The 18138-nt window shown below is 45.7% G+C and overlaps 1 protein-coding gene across 1 annotated transcript; it reads left to right on the top strand.

The window, feature by feature from the left end:
• The first annotated feature begins 835 nt into the window (after positions 1 to 835).
• On the top strand, positions 836 to 17582 carry tedc1 (tubulin epsilon and delta complex 1). Its single transcript, XM_041205730.1, has 8 exons — positions 836 to 964; positions 3272 to 3350; positions 4899 to 5101; positions 9783 to 9950; positions 12178 to 12276; positions 13313 to 13399; positions 14269 to 14466; positions 15797 to 17582. Exons 1-8 carry the CDS (start codon positions 836 to 838, stop codon positions 16163 to 16165), a joined length of 1332 nt encoding a protein of 443 aa, XP_041061664.1. The 3' UTR covers positions 16166 to 17582.
• Positions 17583 to 18138: the final 556 nt, after the last annotated feature.

Here is an 18138-nt window from a genome sequence, read left to right as displayed (position 1 = left end):
GCACTGGATGGCCAACCTCTGTGTGCAGCATTGGCAATAACTCGCCTGTGCCACTGCCACCCAAGCCAGAGTGGTAAGACTGATAGGCCTTCTGCGGCCAGAGCAACCGGTAGAGGACATCATGGCAGGTCTCCACAGCATCCAGAAGGCATCCCTGGGATGGGTCACTGAATTGGGGGACTGCACAATGGGCCAAATAGCCTCCTTCTGCACCGTAACAATTCTGTGATAAACGTATTACTTCTGGTGACTCCGTTTGTTCTGCCATTGAAAGCTGTTGTCTTCAGCTACCTGGTTTTTGGAGTTCCAGCTCTCTTATATTTTGCACACTTTAGCTTGCCAGACACGTATAACGAGATGCTCAGATAGGGTGTGACCTGACATTAACGTAAAGGCTGTCGCCATCCATGCCCTGCAAAGAACATCCTTGACACCCACCTTGACCAAACTTTTGATCGCCCCTTCTAATGTCTACTTCTTTGGTTCTGTGTAGACTTTTATTTGGTTAGTTTCTGTAGGACAGTGGAATCTTCCCCTATGTCACAGGCGCTATATTGTTGTCAAGAAGGCAGCCGTTGTTGTGTAATCCTGCGGCCTGAGCCACATAAGGAAACCACAACAAGGCAGTGTTTGACATCTCAATGACATTTTCTTTAACACAGTGTGAAGTTGAATGGAACAGTCGAGTTGCGTTTAAAAAAGCTGTGGTGATGCAGCGCTCCAGCGGGGGGCACTACAGCGGGAGGGAGGACCAGACCGCGGCGGAGCCTCTTGCCTTCATTCCGAACTCGTTATTTAACCGCTGTCTGAGGCGCGAGTAGGGCGAGTTTAAATAATGAAGGTGAAGGAGGCAATCGCGGCTCTGTGTAAAGTGTTGGTTGGGGTATGGGCAGGAGATGGGGCGTCTCCTGCTGCTCTCAGCCCGGAGATATTCCGTAAGGCCAAGTTCAACCGAAATGAAGCGGTGAGAGACGGTGCGGAAGGGCGGAGCCATGATTATTGATGGATGGCGGCAGTGACCAATTAGAGCGTGAACCTGGTCAGGATTTTCTGTCTATCAAAGAGGGAAAGCAATCAGCTTGGAGAGGGCGGGACTTCTTATCCTTTCAATGATATCGGAGCGATGCTGTCGAACTGCTGCTTATTAAAAGGGGCTTTTACAACTGTCATGGAGGGGGGATCGAGGAGGAGGGGAGGGGGATCGAGGAGGAGGGGAGGGGGATCGGGGAGGGGGGATCGAGGAGGAGGGGAGGGGGATCGGGGAGGGGGGATCGAGGAGGAGGGGAGGGGGATCGGGGAGGGGGGATCGAGGAGGAGGGAAGGGGGGATCGGGGAGGGGGATCGAGGAGGAGGGGAGGGGGATCGGGGAGGGGGGATCGAGGAGGAGGGGAGGGGGGATCGGGGAGGGGGATCGAGGAGGAGGGAAGGGGGGATCGGGGAGGGGGATCGAGGAGGAGGGGAGGGGGATCGGGGAGGGGGATCGAGGAGGAGGGGAGGGGGATCGAGGAGGAGGGGAGGGGGATCGGGGAGGGGGATCGAGGAGGCGGGGAGGGGGATCGGGGAGGGGGGATCGAGGAGGAGGGGAGGGGGGATCGGGGAGGGGGATCGAGGAGGAGGGAAGGGGGGATCGGGGAGGGGGATCGAGGAGGAGGGGAGGGGGATCGGGGAGGGGGGATCGAGGAGGAGGGGAGGGGGGATCGGGGAGGGGGATCGAGGAGGAAGGGAGGGGGATCGGGGAGGGGTATCGAGGAGGATGGGGAATGGGAGAAGGGGGAGATCACGGGGGAGGGGAGAGGGGGGATGATGAAGGGGGATCATGGAGGTGGGGAAAGAGGGAATCACGTAGGAAGGGAGGAGGATCATGGAGTGGGAGGGAATCACAGATGGGGCAGGGGGATTACAAAGGAAGGGAGTATCAGCAAGGTGGGGATAGGTGACGGGGATCACGCTGGTGGGGAGGTGGGGGGAGGAAACCATGGACCGAAGGGAAGGGGAGGGCAGCCACGTAACGGGAGAAGGGATCACGGAGGGTAGGGAGGAATCACGAAGTGGGGGAGGGGATCACAGAGGTGGGCGGAGGGATGTGGAAGCGGGGCTGGGAATCACGGAGTGGGGAGGGGGAATCAGGGAGAGGGGCAAGGGTGGGAGGTGGATCACCAAGGAGAGGGGGGAATCATGGAGTTGGGGAGGGGATCAGGGAGTGGGTTGGGGGATGGGGAGAGGGGAATTGGCCGGGTGAGGAGAGGGTATGGGGGATGACGGAGGTGGGGAGAGGAGATGGGGGATCACGGAGGTGGGGATAGGGGAGGGGGGATCATGGAGATTGGGAGAAGGGTGGGGGGATTACAGAAGAGGGAATGGAAGATCGTGGAGGTGGGCAGGGAGGATCGTGGAGGTGGGGAGGGGGGATCGTGGAAGTGGGGAAGGGGGATCAGGGAGGGGGCATCATGAGGTGGAGAGAGGGGAGGGGGAATCACAGAGGGGATAAGGGGGAAATTAGGGAGGCAGGGTGGGGCGTAGGGGGAATTGCGGAGGTGGGGAGGGGGATCCTGGAGTTGGTGAAGGGGGAGGAGCAATCATGGAGAGGGGAGGTGGGATCATGGAAGAGGGGAGGGGGAAGGGGGGATCACGGAGGCAGAGAGGGGGATCCAGGAGGCAGGGGAGGAGGGATCCTGAAAAGGGGGAATCGCAGGGGCAGGGAGGGGGAAGTCACGGGGGAGGGGGAAGGGGAATCATGGCGATTGAGGGAGAGGAATCAGAGGTGCTGATGGTGGGTGGGGAAATCGGAGTTGGGAATGGGGGGGAGGGGAATTAAGGATATGTGTAGGGGGGAGTCAGGTATTGGGAAGGGGATCCCGGAGTTGGTGAGAGGGGAGGGAGAACCCGGGGCGAGGAGAGATCACCAGGGGTAGTCACAGAGGGGAGAGGAGGGTTGGTCACAGGGGAGAGAGGGAATCACGGAGGTGAGGAGAGGGGGTGTCATGGACGAGAGGGGAGGGGGCTTCATGGAGGGGGATCACGGAGGGTTGGAGAGGGGATCACGGAAGGGTGGAGGATCGTGGAGAGGGTAGGGGTCAACAGAGGGCTCATGAATGTGAGCAACGGGGGGGGTGTCGTGGTGCAGTTAGGGACGAGAGGGATAACTGGGAGAATGCATAGAGTGTAGAGGGGGTCACAGGAGAGAGAAGGGGACATGGGGATGGTGGTGGGAGCACAGGTCACACAGGATGGAATGTGGGTCACACTAGTTTCTGTTTATATTTTTTTGCAGACTGCTGAGTTCTGGAAGTTGCTATATTGGCTCCTGAAGCTGGTCAATCAGGACAGGCCCTGTGAGGTCACGGATTTGGGTAAGAAATAGTCCTTCTTTACAGTATTTTTTAACCTAGCAGAGACCTGAGAAATATTTGTGGTGCAATTTGCATCTTTATTGCAAAAGAACTTCTCTAAATCCCCATCCCATGGCATTCATCCTTCCAATGCCACTCTCTCATCATGCAGCTCTCTTGTCTTCTCCTTTTCTGGCAATAATGTCAACCGTGATGATAATTCTTCAGTGTCTTTTCCATAAAGTTGCCTATTTCATCTTCTCAAACTTGAATATATTAAAGAAAGACATACATGTATGTAATGTCTTTCATTACTTCAGAATGTCCTAATATTGCACTTTTGAAGAGTAGTCACTCTAGGAAATAAAGAGGATTCGTACACATTCCACTCCCACATCTGGACCCAATGTTGTACTTATCGACTATTATGTCTTCGCTGCTACTACAGCTTCCTCCTGTTATCTGATTGCAAACTCTTGTGCCTAAAACTATTACTTTGATCATTTCACTGAATCCAACTGTTGTCTGTTGCTCTCCTAACCCTGATAACAGATACTGCGAAATAATCTGCTGGGGTGGAAATTGGCCCTTTTTGTGGCCATTTTCTGGGTGGAGAATGTGTGGGGAAGGGAGAGAAAAAGGACCAAATTCAGGTGAAATGTTCTGTTCCCAATCTGGATCTGCTTTTACGGCAGTGTCATATTGGTAAAGGTGGCTTTTCAGACACCTCGGGAGGCTACCTAACATGGTCGTGAGGCATTACATTTACTTGAAGCCTTTTCAAGGTCCCATAACTGAAAGCATTTGGTCTTCTGCTTCGCAGATGCTCATTCCAGTAACAGTAACACTTTCACTGACTTCTAACCATTTGGGAGTGTTAGAGGGGGTACAGGCTTGATTCTCCAGACTTGGGCTTAGACAGTTAGATAATGAGGCCAGGTTTGTGTGTTCTTTGAATTTAAGGATTGAGGGTGAATTGATGGAGCTTTTAAAACGATAAAGGGATTTGTTGGGACAGATAGAGAGAAAATATTTCCTCTGGTGTGGGAATCCGCAGCAAGAGACATAAATGTTAAAATTAGAACTGGGTTGTTTAGGTGTAAAATTAGGAAACACTTTTTCGTAGAAAGGCTAGTGGAAATCTGGAACTTGTTCCAAGGCTGTGGTTTCTGGGAGCAAATTGAATCTTTCAAGACTGAGGTTGATAGATTGATTTGTATTGGCTCAGAGTGTCAAGGGATTTAGTTTAAAGGTGAGTAGATAGAGCTTAAGACACTGGTCAGCAATTATCTAATGGAATGATGGAACAGGCTTTAGGAGCAGAATGGTCCTAATTAATAGAATGGTGGAACAGCTTGGGCTGAGTGGCCTTCTGTTCCTATTTGTATTTCCAGAGTCATTTACAAATTCAGGAAAAGGTTTACATAGTATACCTGTAGAGTAGAGGCAGATCTGAAATCAAGGTTTGTTTAAACAATGCCAGCAATTAAGTGAAGGAATGCACTGTGCAACAAGCTGCCTTTGATGGTTTATTTTTCTCTCTCTCTCCCCCGCCCCGGCCTGGTACAGCTGAACAGATTGACTATGTGAAGGCTGCAGTTTGCTACTATGGTTATGGATTTATGGATTTCTACCAGCTGCCTGCAGACGGCACTCAGGGTAGCCAGGATCTCCTCCTGGCTTTCTCCTGGCTACTACAGAGAATCCACCTGTTGGAACAGCTGCTGAATCTGCAGAGGCTGCACGTGGAAGATCATGCATCACTTTGCACGGTAAGGAGACCATGCAGCACACAGCAGTGCATTCCTTAGTGGCAATATTTACAGATATTGCCACTTGTTCTGTATCGATGGCGAGCATTTATCTATTTTTGTGGATATTAAAGACTGGGACATGCCCAGGAATCACAGGAGATTATCTCTATGTAAACAACACCTTTAATGTAATGAAATGTCCCAAGGTGCTTCACAGGAACATTCTATAACAAAGTACAACAATGAGCCATTAAAGGAGATATTGAGTCAGATGATCGAAGGCTTGGTCAAAAGGACAGATATTAAGAAGTGTCTTAAAGGAGGAAAGCAAGGTAGAGATGGGGAGAGGTGTAGAGAGGGAATTCCAGAGCTTGGGGCCTAGGTAACTGAGGTCACGGCTACCAGTGGTAGAGCAATTATGATTGGAAATGCGCTAGAGGCCAGAAGGAACGCAGATATCTCTGAGGGGTTTGGGGTTGGCGGAGATTACAGAGGTAGGGAGAGGCAAGGCTACTCCTGCAAGCACTCATTGTCATTCTCTCTCACTCCCTTTGTCTCCATGCCTGTGGCTCCCATTGCCTCTGCCCATCTCTCTCTTTCTGTCACTTTCTTAGGCAGTCTTTGCTGTTTTCTGTCGAAGGGTCATGAGGACTCGAAACGTCAACTCTTTTCTTCTCCGCCGATGCTGCCAGACCTGCTGAGTTTTTCCAGGTAATTCTGTTTTTGTTTTGCTGTTTTCTTGCTTTCTCTTTCAGGTGCTTCCTTAAACACTCTCTCCCACACCGTCTTTTGTGCTTTCCCTCTTGCATTGGTTTATACTGCTTCACTCTTCACTTTTTCTTGTGCACTCTCTCACATTGGTTCTCTATATCTTGTATCCTTGTTTTCTTGTGCTTACTGTTGCTTTCTCTGCCTGATTTCTGCTGCACACTCCCTTTTGCTGTCTCTGTCTCGATCAGATGCTCTTTAACTTGCACTATCTCTAGTTCTTGCTTTCTCTTGCTCTCTTTTTCTTGCTGTTTCTCTCTTTTGCTCCCTCCATCTACTCTTCAATGAAAATACTCTTCAGAAAGATGGGATATTATTTTGATAAAAACAAAAAACTGCGGATGCTGGAAATCCAAAACAAAAACAGAAACAGAAATACCTGGAAAAACTCAGCAGGTCTGGCAGCATCGGCGGAGAAGAGTACAGTTGACGTTTCGAGTCTTCATGACCCTTCAACAGAACTGAGTAAAATTAGGAAAGGGGTGATATATAAGCTGGTTTAAGGGGGAGTTGGGGGGGGAGGTTTGTTGGGACAAGCAACCAGTGATAGGAGGAGATAACCAAAAGCTGTCACAGACAAAAGAACAAAGAGGTGTTGAAGGTGGTGATATTATCTAAAGGAATGTGCTAATTAAGAGTATAAGACAGGACAGATAAGGTACAGATAGCTCTAGTGGGGGTGGGGAGATATTAAAAGGTAGAAATAAACAATGGTGGAAGTACATTTAAAATTAGTGGAAATAGGTGGGAAAAGAAAAAGTCTATAAAAGTTCTTGGAAAAAACAAAAAGGAGGGGGAAGAAATGGGAAGGGGGTGGGGTTGGGGGAGAGAGTTCAAGATCTAAAATTGTTGAATTCAATATTCAGTCTGGAATTTTGGTTTGCTGTTTTTTAAGAACAGAAGGAGGCCATTTAGCCGCTCAAGCCATTTAACGCGATCATGACTGATCTGCGACCTAACTCCATATGTCTTTGCCCCATATCCCTTATTATCTTAGGAGAACAAAAATCTATCAATCTCAGAACTAAAATTTACAACTGATTCAGTATCAATTACTGTTTGTGGAAAAGAGTTCCAAACTTCTACCACACTTTGTTTGTGCAGCTATTCCCAAATTGCACCCTTGAAAAGTCTGGCTCTAATTTTCTCCAACCATCAGAATTTGTTTTTCTCTGTCTACCCTATCTGTTCCTCTTAATATTGAGCCATTACAGCATGCAAGGTGGCCACTAGCCCCATCGAGTCCATGAAATCTTTGATAAGATCACCCTCCAATCTTCTAAATTCCAGGAAATACAACTCTAATTTGTATAATCCTCCTTATAGTTTAACCATTGGAGTCCAGGTATCATTCTGGTGAATCCAGCTGCAGTCCCTCCAAGGCCAGTATATCCTTCCCAAGATGTAGTGCCCAGAACTGCTCACAGGTGTGATCTAAGCGGGGCTTTGTACAGTTGAAGCATGATTTGTATCCCCTGTTACTCTAATCCTGTAGATATAAAGGCCAGTCTTTTTAATTATTTTCTGTACCTGGACCTTGAAGTCTCTTTGGGCCTCCACTGTTCCTACTTGTTCACCATTTAGAAAGTATGCTGTTCTATCTCTTTTAGGTTCAGAGTGGGTGACCTGACATGTGCCTACATTGAAATTCATTTGCCACAGTTTTGCTCATTCACTTGAAAATTATCAACATGTCTGTAATCTTATGCTTACATCCACACTGCTTACGTAGGAACATAGGAGTAGGTCACCCGGCCTGATGAGCCTGCTCCGCCATTCAATTAGATCATGGCTGATCATCTACCCCAGCAACACTTTCTTGCGCTATCCCCATATCCCTTGATGTCATTAGTATTCAGAAATCTATTGATTTCTGTCTTGAACATGCTCAATGATTGAGCTTCCATAGCCCTCTGGTGTAGAGAATTCCAAAGATTCACCGCCTTCTGAGTGAAAAAATTCTCCATCTCAGTTCTAAATTGCCTAGAGGGATTGCAACGGAGTGCAATTGTCTTATGAGGAGAGGTGGCCTACCTTTTTTTCTGAGAATGTGTACTCTGGTTCTAGCCTCCCAGCCAGAGAAAATATCCTTCCTATATTCTACCCTGTCACGCCCTGTAATAATTTTGTAAGTCTCAATGAGATCACCTCTCATTCTTTGACAATCTAGAGAACACAAATCCAGTTTCCTCGATCTCCCTACATAAGGCAATCCTGCCAACCCAGGTATTAGTCTGGTGAACCTCCATTGCATTACCTCTATAGCAAGTATCTCCTTCCCTAGATAAGGAGACCAGAACTGCACACAATACTCCAGGCGCAGTCTCACCAAGGCTCTATACAATTGCAGCAAGACATATTTACTCTTGTACTCAAATCCCCTTGCAATGAATGCCAACATACCATTTGCCTTCCTAATTGCTTTCTGCAGCTGCAAGCTAGTTTTTAGTGACTCAAGAATAAGGACACTCAGGTCCCTTTGGTCATCAACATTTCCCAACAACTCACTATTTAAGAAATACACTACCTTTTTGTTTTTTCTACCAAAGTGGATAACTTCGCACTTATTCACATTATATTCCATCTGCCATGTTCATGTCCATTCACTTAGCTTGTCCAAGTCTCCTTGCATGCTGTTCACAACTTATTTTCCCACCTATTTTATGTCATTAGCAAATATGGAAATATTACAATTGGTCCCCACGCCCAAATCATTTATATAGATTATGAACAGCTGTGGCCTCAGCACTGATCTTTGTGGTACCCCACTAGTAACAGCCTGCCATCCTGAGAATTACAATGCTTACAGTGCTGACTATCTTTTTGTCATCAGCAAACTTGACATGTGTTTTCCTATCCTATTATCCAAGTTGTTGCTAAATAGGGTGAATGGCTGAGCACCTTACATGATCCTTGCATGGCACCACATGTCACAATTAGGGTGCCTGCCATTATCCCTATTCTCTGTCTCTTGTCACTCAGCCAATTTCTTAAACAGGTCAATAGTTTGTATTTAGTACCATGAGCCTGAATGTTAGCTTGCAGCCTCTAATGAGGGACTTTATCAAGTGCCTTCTGGAAATACATATATGGTAAATAATATCCATAGACATTCCCCTGTCCACTAATTTAGTTGGCACTTCAAAATATTCAATCAGATTTGTCAGGCATGCCTATCCTTTACAAATTCATGCTAGCTCTCTCCGATCAATTGAAAATTTTTAAGATGTTCAGTTGCTCTATCTTTAATTTTAGACTCTAGTAATTTCCTGACAACAGATGTTAGACCAACTGGTCTATAGTTCCCTGGCTCCCCTCTCTTACTTAAAGAGCAGAGTTAACAGGTGCAATTTTCCAATCTAAAAGAACAGATCCTGAAGCAAAAGAACTTTAGGACATCTGCAATGTTCTCACCTACTTCTTTTAAAACCCTGGCATGGAAACATTGGTCCTGATGATTTGTCATTCTTTAGGACCATTCTTCATTACTCTTACTTTGTTTTTGTTAATTTTGATGTGCCCCTGTCCCTGATTCAATATTAGTTTTTCTAGGATGACTGGCATGCTTTCTGTACTGTAACTACTGACACAAAGTAATTATTCAGCATGTACGCCATTTCCTTATTGACAGTCTCACTGATATCAGTTGTCGTGGGGCCCACATTATTCCTGAATTGCTGTTGATTGTAATGATTTTAAATGGCATTTCTAAAGTAATGCTTCAACATACAGCAGCACAGGACAAAGTGTTTGTGGGAATCTCAACAGCAATCACACCCAAGCCTGGCTATTAGTAAAGCATGATGGTACTAAAACTATTTCAGCATTTCAAAGCAATCTCACAATAAGAACTTGTTCTTTTTAAATCTGATATAGCATTGTGATAGAATGCTTGGACTGCAGTAATTGTGATGGCAACTTTTGCTTTCAGTGCAGACGGACTATACCTGTCAGCTCCATGGAGAGATTGGATATTCAGGATAGCAGGCACCCAGTGGGAATGGATGTGCGATACCTGCAGTGTTTACAAGGGAAGCTACGGTTCCGCTGGCGAAGTCTTTACAGTGCTCAGCAGGAGAGGTGTTCAGCCCTCTACAAGGTACACAACACTGACCTTTATATTGGCATCATTCCCAACCCCTTCACCAGCATTAGCACCCACTGGGCCTGAGTTGTGCTCCATCAGATAAAGTGCAGGCTGAAGTCTGTAAGACAGTGACACATTGAGGTTTGATTAATGCTGTGAACCAAGCCATCGCAGATTATCGGTGCTGCCTCAACCCAGACGAGTGTTTATAGTATGTGCACTGTCAAGGTGTTATTCAGGGTGGCCAGGCTCCCACAATCAAATCTGCAATTTGAATTAATATGATAAATAATTCACTGCCTATTGGAAGGGAAGGGAACTGGTTAGTTAGTTGACTAGATGGCTAGCGTGTGGTTCAGAATAATGCCACCAGTGGAGGTTCAATTCCCATTCTAGCTGAGGAAGACTTCGGACGTACCCCCTTGTCCTGTCTCTGAGAGTGCAAGGCAACGGCAAACCACCATTGACAAAAAATGCCAAGAAAACAGCTTAGGATGAAGCATCAGCAGACAACAAACCAAGGATCTGCCTTTGAGCAGAGCACATATGATGATAATTGGAAGGGAACAGCAGTTAATAATCTTGTTTGTCCTCAAGGAGAAGATGACCATGTTTATCATCTAGGGTGCGTAGCATTCAGGTAAATACGTAAGTGACTGCTAAGGCTAATCTGCATCTGGAAGGTTCTGCTGCAAATAGGACAGGATACCACAGACGATTGAGCTTTGGACAAGCTGCTGGCTTAGGATTTCTTCTTGAGTTTTCTCTCTTCCTCTGATCCTTGCTTGCTTTTGAAGGAGGCTACACTGGGTGACTGCTTTGCGGAACACCTTCGGTCTGTCCGCAAGCATGACCCAGACCTCACTGTCGCTTGCCATTTCAACACACTACCCTGCTCTCATGCCCACATGTCCGTCCTTGGCCTGCTGCAATGTTCCAATGAAGCTCAACGCAAACTGGAGGAACAGCACCTCATCTTCCGACTAGGCACTTTACAGCCTGCCGGACTTAACATTGAGTTCAACAACATCAGATCATGAACTCTCTGCTCCATCCTTACCCCCTTTCCGATCCCCCTTTTTCCAATAATTTATAATTTTTTTACACTACATTTTTTTCTTTTCCCTCCTATATTTAAATTTATTTCGTTCTATTGTTTCATCTCCACCTTTTAGCCCATTTTGATCCACGACTAGGGCCATCTGCCACTAGCTTGCTTCCCTTAATGTCCCCATTAGCACATCCTTTAGATAATATCACCACTGTCAAAACCCCTTTGTCCTTTTGTCTATGACATCTTTGGCAGTCTCTTCCTGGCCTCCACCTATCACTGGCCCTCTATCGAGCTCTCCTGTCCCACCTCCCACCCACTTCTACCGGCTTATATTTCATCTCATTTCTATATGTCTTAGTTCTGATGAAGTGTCATACGGACTCGAAACGTCAACTGTATTCCTCTCCGCAGATGCTGTCAGATCTGCTGAGTTTTTCCAGGTATTTTTGTTTTTGTTCTACACTGTTTTTATTTGGTTGCACCAAGTGCAGCAATCCTGGGCAAGCTTCTCCCAGGGCTCAGGGTTGATATGAAAACTCCAGAGTGAAGCCTGCAGAGTATCCTTGTAGGCTTGCTTTGACTGCCATGAGACCGCATCCCAGACTCACTTGGAAGACTCACTTTGGTAAGTGAGCGTCAGGCATTCTGGCTACATGATCAGCCCAACTCAGTTGTGACTGTCTCAATATGGTGTGGCTGCTTGGCATGCCAGCTCGTGTGAGCTTCTTGGTATCTGGTATTTTGTCCTGCCATCTGCTCTTCAGAAGCTTCCGAAGGCAGTTCAAGTGAAAGTGGTTGAGCTTCTTGGCCTGACGCTGGTACACAGTCCAAGTCTCTCATGCGTAGAGCATAGCGGGCAGGACTATTGCTCTATAGACTTACAGTTTGGTAGGCAACAATTAGAAAACCCTGGATGTAGCACAAAATCATACTCTATCCCAGCACAGAAATGGGCTATACTGCCTATTGGGCCTGTGCCAATGTCTTTCTTCACATGAGCCCCCTGGTTTTGGGGAGAATGCAGGAGAATGGGATTGTGTAAATTCATCCTGGGAGAGGCTTAAATTCAGTGCAGGCAGCAAGGGACAAATGGCCGTCTCCTGTGTTGAAGCTAGTTTCTGTTTACAAGTCCATTACAAGGCTAGTGAAACAAATCTTTTTCTGATCTGTGATGTTGGATTTCAGATCCATTTGTACACCAGAGGATGTGGCAGCAGCCAGAGCTTTGATCATTTGTCTGCGACTGAAATACGTCTGATTCAAGATCCCAAACAGTGTACTGAGGTGAGCTGGCTGTGGCCCAGACTGCATAAAACTCACCCTTTCTGAAGGAGTGGTACAGCATAATCCTGTGACTTTCTTTTTATAGTTTGTTACAGTTGGGTTGCAAATGCCTAGAACCTGGTCCCAGATAACTGACTGCCAGTGCTTTCTATATTCAGCTGGTAATAACTGCCAAGCCAAGACTTTCCTTTATTCCATGAATGCATCTCACATCAGTTAGTGAACCTGTTACCATTGCTGCTCTCTGATGCTGAGTGATAGCTACATTCTACACCACATTGAGATGATTGCTCTTCAGGCATTGCACTGCCATTGAATGCCAACTCCTGAGGGTGTTGACTCTCTCTGATGGAGAATTCCATGGGAACAGTCTGGTAATTCACCCACTCAACCGTTCACACAGGAACACAAGAAATTGGCACTGGAAGGATATTTTAGTGTGGAAACATCACAACTGAGGCTGATTTTGGCCTCAACTAGCTTATGTACAGGGTACTTCAGCAGGGATTGCTGGATAGTGATAGGAGATGGAAATCCTGGACAGTTTTCCACTCTCTAACATGGATCTGAGGCCAGTTCTAACGGCTCTGTAGCCTCCCTGGCTAAGATCAATGAACAGCCCATACTAGGGCTCAAACCTAAGATAATTTTGTTTGTGTCTTGCAGCAACTCACTGCCTTAACCACCTGAAGCACTGGGGAATGCTGCTCAGACTATTAATCCCAGTAGTGTTAATGCAGAATATAAAGATCCAGCCACTAGATTGGATCTTACAGCAATGGACAAACAATTTCTCCCGATTAGCTGTTTTTTTAGATCTCTCTTAATTGAATTTCTGATTTGCCTTCTCACTTTATGACATCTGCTAATTGTACCTGACTGTTATCTATGAGAATTCAGTTCATTTTGTCATTTAAGCTGTTCTGTCTTCTTTGCCTGCTATCCTCCTACCCTATAGATATAACCACTGCTTAGTTATCAAAACAAGTCTCAGTCTCTTTCTGATTCTTTGCTAATATAATTTTCGATGCTTTAGTTTGTGCAGCACCTGGAGCGTGAGAACATGCAATTAGAGGCATACCTGGAATGGAAGCAGCTGGAGCCCTTATACTGGCAGTGGATGGTAAGAGAACAATACTGTTACTGAGCAGTGCAGGCAGAAACATTACTAATGCTAAATCCTGCACAGTATGCTCATTGCAACAGTTCAGGCACAGTGTAACTCTGTGTTGTTGCACTTGTAGTTGAAATGAGTTTGCGTAGGTTTGCCCCACTATATTAAAAATCAAAGGGCTGAATTGACTCAATTAATTTGAATGGTCAGAAGTTCATGGGGAGAGTGCCCAAGATTTCCTGATTATGAGCTCGCAATGAGTGAGATTCCTCACCAGGAGCTCAAGTGTTCCAAAAGCAACCCTGAACATATCCTGAGTAAGTTGGCAGGCTGTACAGAACTGTATGAGTAACCTTAGAGAAGGGACAAAATTCACCCTCTGTTTTAAAGCTTGAAAGGCAGAGCAGCCATGTTTCACCTGCCATGTACCCCACACTATAGCTGTACCTGATGATGTAGAACCTGCACAAAGTACCAGCCACAATCTTGCTGACCCAGTCCTGCTGGAACCCACATTGAGGCTGAGGGTCATCACAATTGATATCTTCAAATGGAGGGCATTGCCTACATAATCAGGCCAATAAACTTTTCCACTATCAACAGGAGTCTTATACAGGGGATCCCTATTGCTGCTTCTCTCCCCTTTTCCAGGAATTCCCAATACTTCTTGACAGAGAAAGTGCTATGTAATTAGAATGCTCCCAGCATTCACAGTGATAGTAAATGTCCTCCATTAATATTACTGGGCTATGGTTTTAAGGGACGGCCTTTGGGACAGCGGGATTAATGGTCTCTTTAGCTTGGTCTTCTAGTGTAGAGGAAAGGATGAGATCAGATACACAGATTGATATTAATAACAGATGTCTGTTCCTTCTCAGCAAAGTGTACTGTCTGCCAAGTTGCAGGATACCCAGGACCTGCTGAATGTAAATGTTGTAACAGTCACTGGTCGCTCATTGGGCCAGAGAGGGAATTGCAGACAACCTGATATTTTCAGAGAAACAGACAAACTCTACGGTGAGCTACTGAAGCTTCATTCGGAGCTGCAGGACCGAAGAATGGCAAAAGATGAAAGGGTAACCATTTGTTGTACTTCGGAGTGAAACACTGCACCAGATTGTGTTTGGAGAGTTACCTCCAGTCAGGTGTAATGTCACCACAGGCAGCTGACTCAGCAGCTGAAAAGCTAACATGGTGTGATGAACACAAAGAAAATTTTATAAGTTTGTCATAGGGAAGGGGGTAATGACCGCTCTCGATGACAAAGCATCCTGTGTTCCAATAACCTGTGTATAGAAGTGCTCCTAGCCTTTCTCCTCACTTTTTTTTATGACAGTTTAAACTGATGACCCACATCACTGACTCTCAGACCAGAGGAAATAACCTCTTCCCCTTCACTCTATCAAAACCCGTCATTCTTATAAAATTATTTTTTTGGGTTTCCTCTCAGCCTTATTTTCCACTAGAAATAGCTCCAGAATCTCAAGTTTCCCCTTGCACCAAGGTTTCTCTTCCTGGTGTAATCTTGGGGCTGAATCTATGCCCTACTTTCTATAATAGGGGCTCCACAATGTCAGCAGTTACAATATTCCACTCTTGACCCTGAACCATGAAGCATTCAGATCCCAAACAATGACTTCAGCCTCTTGCTACGTCAGCAGGTTTCAATGAGTGACATGATTGCTTTCAGTGGGCTATGTGGTATGTCACTGTGCCTCTGGGTGGGATCCAGTCCCTTGTCGAGGCCTAAAACTATTTGCCTGTTAGTAACTATGGTCAATGTGGCACCAACACTCTGCTCATTTTAACTTTGCCCTGGAGGGTATGCAGTGTTGGAAGCCTAGGAATTCAAAACATTGACCCACTTACATCACTGGACAGTCAACAACTCCTCTTTTCACACAAGGAGCAGGGCAAGTCAGTGGATGATCATTTCTTTCCTTAGAAAAGAAGATCTCTCCACAATTCTGCTGATCTTCAGGGTGCAAAAAAATCAAAACAGGTGGGATGAAGGTTGTTCCAAAGTCAAAGAAGGGCACAAGATACAGGCACAAGCTGAAATACTGTAATAAGTGTTTTCTGCTCAATTACTGGACACAATGCAAGTTAGATGCCAGCCTTGGCTCAGTTTCTGCTCTGAGCCAGAAGGTTGTTGGTTCAAGTCCCACCTCAGATTTGGGGACAAAATCCAAGCTGAAGGAGCGCGGCACTGCCAGGGTGGGGTTCGGTACTGAGGAAGCGCTGCACTTTTGATGCGGGTCAGTACTGAGGGAGTGCTGCATTATCGAAGAGTCAGTACTGAGGGACTGCTGATCTAGTGGGACCTTTGAATTGAAGTCTACTTAACTGTGACATATTGAGATTTGCATTGCAAATTCTGACATCTAGCTGCCTGCGTTTCTGCAGATGAATGACCAGGAGCGAGGTATGGGAGATCCTTTGGGACAACCTGAAGCAGTGTTCCTGACACAGCATGATCTGGAACAGAAACTGGCAGAAGTGCAGGCCAGAGTGAACCATGGGAGAAGACGACACGGCCATGTCAGACTGGCATTGAGAGCCAACTCCAATCCCATCAGGATTAAACCTCACTCTGCCCAACAACACAACAGCTCTGGAAGTCTTACAGCATTAGAAGTGATCACACAACTAAAAGCTGAAGCAGTCACATTAAAGAAAGAACTTCAAGAACTGCAGCAACTTTCCAAAGAGGCTCTCGAAGAAATTTTGGAAAGGCTGGATGGAGTGATATGTCTTCCTCCAATGCAACGATGAGACTCTGGGTATTTATGGACTGGTTAGTGACAGTAAAATGACCAATTGGGCAGGCCTTTGTCATATGGGCCAATCCTGCTTACTGCAGTCATTCACTTATTTATTCTGTACAGTGAGTGACAAGGTTTGTCTAGTGAGATGTAACATCCATGAACATCTATCTGATCTTAGCTGTGATATTGAGAAGGTGCTAAGAGGCAGAGAACAAGGTTACACTCTCACACCTCCTAGAGGCCTCCCATATAGTGATATTGATGATGGTCTGAGAGTGGATTGTCAGCCTGAATTCTGTTCAGGGGATATTGTGGAGCATGGGAGACCAGAGAGGGGACGACTTGTGCAATTTTCACTGTTTTAAAAGGTCAGATCAAGCATCCATCAGTTATGTTGTGATTTTTAATTTCTCATTCGCCCTAATGCATTGTTGAGGGAAGGTGTAATGATCTGCATGTTATCTACTGGGTGAATGGTCCTGGGTTTCTTTGCCTCCATTGTGTTAAGAATAAGAGGAGGCCTTTCAACCTCTCAAGCCTGTCCCACCATTGAATTAGATCTTGGCTGATTTGTACCTTAACTTCCTTTACTCAGCTTGGTTTGTAATCTTTAATACCCTAGGTTGGAAAATATCTTTCCATCTCAGTTTTGAAATTTTTAATTGACCCCCAGCCTCAATGGACTTTGAGGGAGAGAGTTCCAGAATTCCACTACCTTAATGTGAAGAACTGCTTCTTGACATCACTCTGAACACCTTATCTCTAATTTAAATGTTATGACCCCTCGTTCTGGACTTCTCCCATCAAAGGAAATATTTTTCTCCATACTGAAACCTTGAATTATCTTACAATAATACACATTGGTTAATTTTATCTCCCTAATGGTTCTCAGTACAATGAAGTAGGTGTGGACTGTAAAGTTTAGTGGGTCCATAGAAGTTTTGATACCTAGTTTCCACTAATTCCTGGATTGCTCAGGCTACTGATACGAACAGATCTGGTTGATGTGGTTTGGGGTTTATCCATCAATGAAGCAATAGAGCAGATAGAAGCTCCTTCCCAAATCTCCAGTCAGAAATGTAAGCACAAGCAGAATCACATTGCCTGGGTTTATGGATTTTGGATTGCCTGACCCAGGGGTTCCAGATCAGAAATGTCCCTCCTTCCCCCATCCCCGCCTCAAATACCCTGGCTCCCGTCCCACAACACTGCAGCCCTGTCTCGCCATACTGCTGGCCACCACTTCGGCATGGTTTTCATTCTGAGTCAGTGCTAACTGTCAAATCTTGAACTTTGTTCTGATTATTTTTTCTTTTGTTGATTCTGTACTTGTTAAATGTCACTAATACAATGAAGATTCTTGACCAGGTGTCAGGTGAAAATTAAGAAATATACTGTTGAAAAATAAATATATGTGATTCATATGTGTGATGTGCAACTGGCATAATTTGTTGCATCACAAGTCCACTTGTAAAAAAAACTCCCTCTATTATTTAAAAAAAAACCCTTTCTCCAGTGCCTGCTTCAATTTTTTAGGGTCAGTTAAATGCCTTAATATGCTCATCATTAACCCACTGAACAGAACCTAAAAGATTGAAGTGGTGTAAATTAGGCAAAGAGGAAGCTGCCTGCACTCACCATATAATGACCCTGATCAGCCCTAGCTTTCCTGATGCTGGTGTTATATATTCATGATCTAGATGTTGGTGTGCAGGATGCAATTTCAAAATTTGCATACGATACAAAACTTGGAAGTATTGTGAACTGTGAGGAGGATAGTGTAGAACGTCAAGAAGACATAGACAGGTTGATGGAATGGCTGAACAAGCAGCAGATTAAATTTAATACAGAAAAGGGCTCTGAAGAAGGGTCATAGGTACTCGAAACGTTAACTCTGTTTCTCTCTCCACAGATGCTGTTAGACCTGCTGAGTTTTTCCAGCATTTTCTGTTATTGTTTATTAATAAGGGCATAGAGTAC

This window comes from Carcharodon carcharias, chromosome 15 (assembly GCF_017639515.1).
Source record: "Carcharodon carcharias isolate sCarCar2 chromosome 15, sCarCar2.pri, whole genome shotgun sequence".
NCBI lineage: Eukaryota > Metazoa > Chordata > Chondrichthyes > Lamniformes > Lamnidae > Carcharodon > Carcharodon carcharias.
Note: the sequence above shows the minus strand (reverse complement) of the source record. Positions and strands in the feature narration are given on the sequence as shown.

Coding starts and splice junctions, on each gene's coding strand:
- tedc1 (XM_041205730.1), top strand. CDS start 836: ATGAAGGTGAAGGAGGCAATCGCGGCTCTGTGTAAAGTGTTGGTTGGG. Junction 9,951..12,177: donor GGTGTTCAGCCCTCTACAAG/GTACACAACACT, acceptor GTTGGATTTCAG/ATCCATTTGTACACCAGAGG. Junction 13,400..14,268: donor CCTTATACTGGCAGTGGATG/GTAAGAGAACAA, acceptor GTTCCTTCTCAG/CAAAGTGTACTGTCTGCCAA.